This window comes from Fonticula alba (genome assembly GCF_000388065.1).
Source record: "Fonticula alba strain ATCC 38817 unplaced genomic scaffold supercont2.1, whole genome shotgun sequence".
In the NCBI taxonomy this organism is placed as follows: domain Eukaryota; order Rotosphaerida; family Fonticulaceae; genus Fonticula; species Fonticula alba.
This window is the reverse complement of record NW_009242971.1, coordinates 1203072-1205305: the sequence shown is the minus strand read 5'-3', so window position 1 is coordinate 1205305 and position 2234 is coordinate 1203072. Positions and strand designations below refer to the sequence as shown.

Sequence of the window (2234 nt, the reverse complement as noted above, 5' to 3'; positions counted from 1 at the left end):
TCTGAGCGCACGCGCACACACTCACACACACACACACACACACACACACACACACACACACACACACACACGCACACACACGCACGCACACACACACACACACACACACACACACACACACACACACACACACACACACACACACAGGGCCAGCCCATCCCGTCGGAGTTGATGCGGCGCCACATGCGCTCGACATCCTCTTCTTCACATGCTCAGCGTCCAAATGCCGGGGAGAGCCTCGGCATGGCCGCCGCCCCGCCGGTGGCGACAGCCTCCACTGGCGCCCCATGGCAGGCACGCCTTACGCCCACTGCATCGGCCATGTTCTCCTCCTCGGAGGCTGGGCCTGACAGCGTCGAGCACCCGGTCGATGGGGACGAAGCCCCGACTCACGGCCCCCCGAAGGACTCGCACCATGGGTCGGGCGGGGGGGCGAAGCGCGTGGCCGGGAAGCCGCCCTCTCCCACTCCGGAGGCTGGGACCTCCGAAGTTGACTCTCTCGGGGCGGAGCCCGCCGGCTCGGCCAACAAGCCTCCTGGTGGAGGCCTGGCAGATCAGAGCGTCCCGCTGGCATCTGGCGAGGGGATGCCACCATCTGGCATCGGCGCCAAAAAGAAGGAGTCGAAGAACCTCCTGCGGAGGCTCTTCCCGCGATCTTCCTCCTCCTCTTCCTCTTCCTCCTCGGTGTCATCCTCGACGTCACTGGCGACATCCTCCGGCGCTGGCGCAGGGGGGCCACCCCACACCGGTGGAGGAGCAGGCGGGGATCACCGGCTGTGATGGCGCCGGGGCCGCGTGGCTCCTTTTGCGCCCGGCCGCGTGGATGTGGATATGCGCTCGTGTACTTGTGTCATGAGGCTGGCTCGCGCCGCTCGCCCTCTCCCCCCTCCCCCCTCTCCCTTCCTTCTCCCTCGATTCCTCGTCTCCACCTCACCCCCACCTCCGGACTGCCAATCAGACGCCCCGTTCAATGGCATCGACCCGGGGTGGTGGGGGCACACAGGGGCGCCGGGGCGAGAAGGTCCCATGGTGCCCTTCTCCTTGTGGCTGTTCTCTTGTGTAGCAGGGCCAATCGCGGGGGACATGGCAGAACATGAGGCTTGCCTGGTCTCTCCCTCCCGCCCGTTCCTCCCGCCTGCGTGCGCCTCCTTGCGTGTCTTCGGGTGCGCCTTAATGAGATGGTGCGGCATGCATCTCTCCCCCTCTCTCCCATCCTCCCATCCCACCTGTGCTTGGTGAGCTCCCGTGCAGTAGTTCGGGAGCCTGAATAGATCTGTGTCCTTGGCATTGCTTGTGAGGGGGAGGGCGTCTTGTGCGCTCTTGACAACAGGGAAACAAAGAGGTAGGAAAGGGGTTTTTTTGCTCGAAACAGCGGGGGAGGGAAAAGGAGGGAGATGGCACTCAGGCAACAACTCAGCAGGATGCAGCTGTGAAAGGGGGGGGGGGAGGGGGAGGAAGGTAGTGGACAAAGGAATGCACCCTTCCGGTCTAGGAGATGCGAGCGGGCTCGCCCACCAAAGCACAGTGGGACGGGCAGGGGTGTGGCGAAAAGGGAGCAAGCCATCCTCCCTCTGCTCGCTGGACTTTACTCGAGACAGGCTCATGCGTGCTGCTGTCCCTCCTTGCTGGGGGCCCGGCAGGTGGAGAGGGCCTCCTCGGCGGCCAGCAGATCGTCGCTGGCCGCGGCGATGGTGGGCGGCTCGAATTGACGAAGGACCGAAGAGATGGTGGCATTGGGAGCGGTGAACGCCTGGCTGGGCTGGGCCTCGATCCAGTTCCCGTGGCCGGTGACCAGCCACCGGAGCCGGGCCACCGACGCCAAAAAGGAATACTTGACCGATTGGGTGACGCCGGAAAGCCAAACCGCGTGGAAGGCCAGGAAGTCCCGGCGGGTCATGTCCCGGAAGGTGCTGCGGAAGCCCTCCAGCCGCTCGGCATCTGGCACCAGGAAAGCCAAAGTACCAACAAGAGAGGGAGCGCGGCATGTCAGAAAATGGGGCAGGGCGGAGAGGGGCGCCACGAAGCAGCGACGGGCAGATCGTGTGTGTGTGAGCGCACCGGCAATCGAGTAGCCCGGGGTCCGGGAGGCCGTGAAGTAGTCCTTCGGAAGGTCGCGCTGGAAGAGGCTGTTGTTTCGAATCCAGAAGTCGTGCTGCACGTGGGCGAAATCCACCTCGTGCTTGTAAAAGCGCATTTCCTGGCGTCATCCATGCCAAGAGAGAGGGAGCACGGCA

At 64.4% G+C, this 2234-nt stretch overlaps 2 protein-coding genes across 2 annotated transcripts in view; one reads left to right on the top strand and one right to left on the bottom strand.

Moving 5' to 3' along the window:
- The window catches only part of H696_00267 (STE/STE7 protein kinase), a 5882-nt gene extending 4595 nt beyond the window's left edge, over window positions 1-1287 (top strand). Inside the window, exon 7 of the mRNA XM_009494114.1 lies at window positions 148-1287. Within this exon, the coding sequence (XP_009492389.1) occupies window positions 148-780 (633 nt within the window). The 3' untranslated portion in view covers window positions 781-1287. The remainder of the gene's footprint in view (window positions 1-147) is intronic.
- Window positions 1288-1435: 148 nt separating this feature from the next.
- Window positions 1436-2234, bottom strand: part of H696_00266 (hypothetical protein) — a 1166-nt gene continuing 367 nt past the window's right edge. Inside the window, exons 2-3 of the mRNA XM_009494113.1 lie at window positions 2059-2197; window positions 1436-1938 (exon numbers count right to left, since the gene is read on the bottom strand). Coding sequence (XP_009492388.1) covers window positions 1601-1938; window positions 2059-2197 — 477 coding nt within the window. The 3' untranslated portion in view covers window positions 1436-1600. The remainder of the gene's footprint in view (window positions 1939-2058; window positions 2198-2234) is intronic.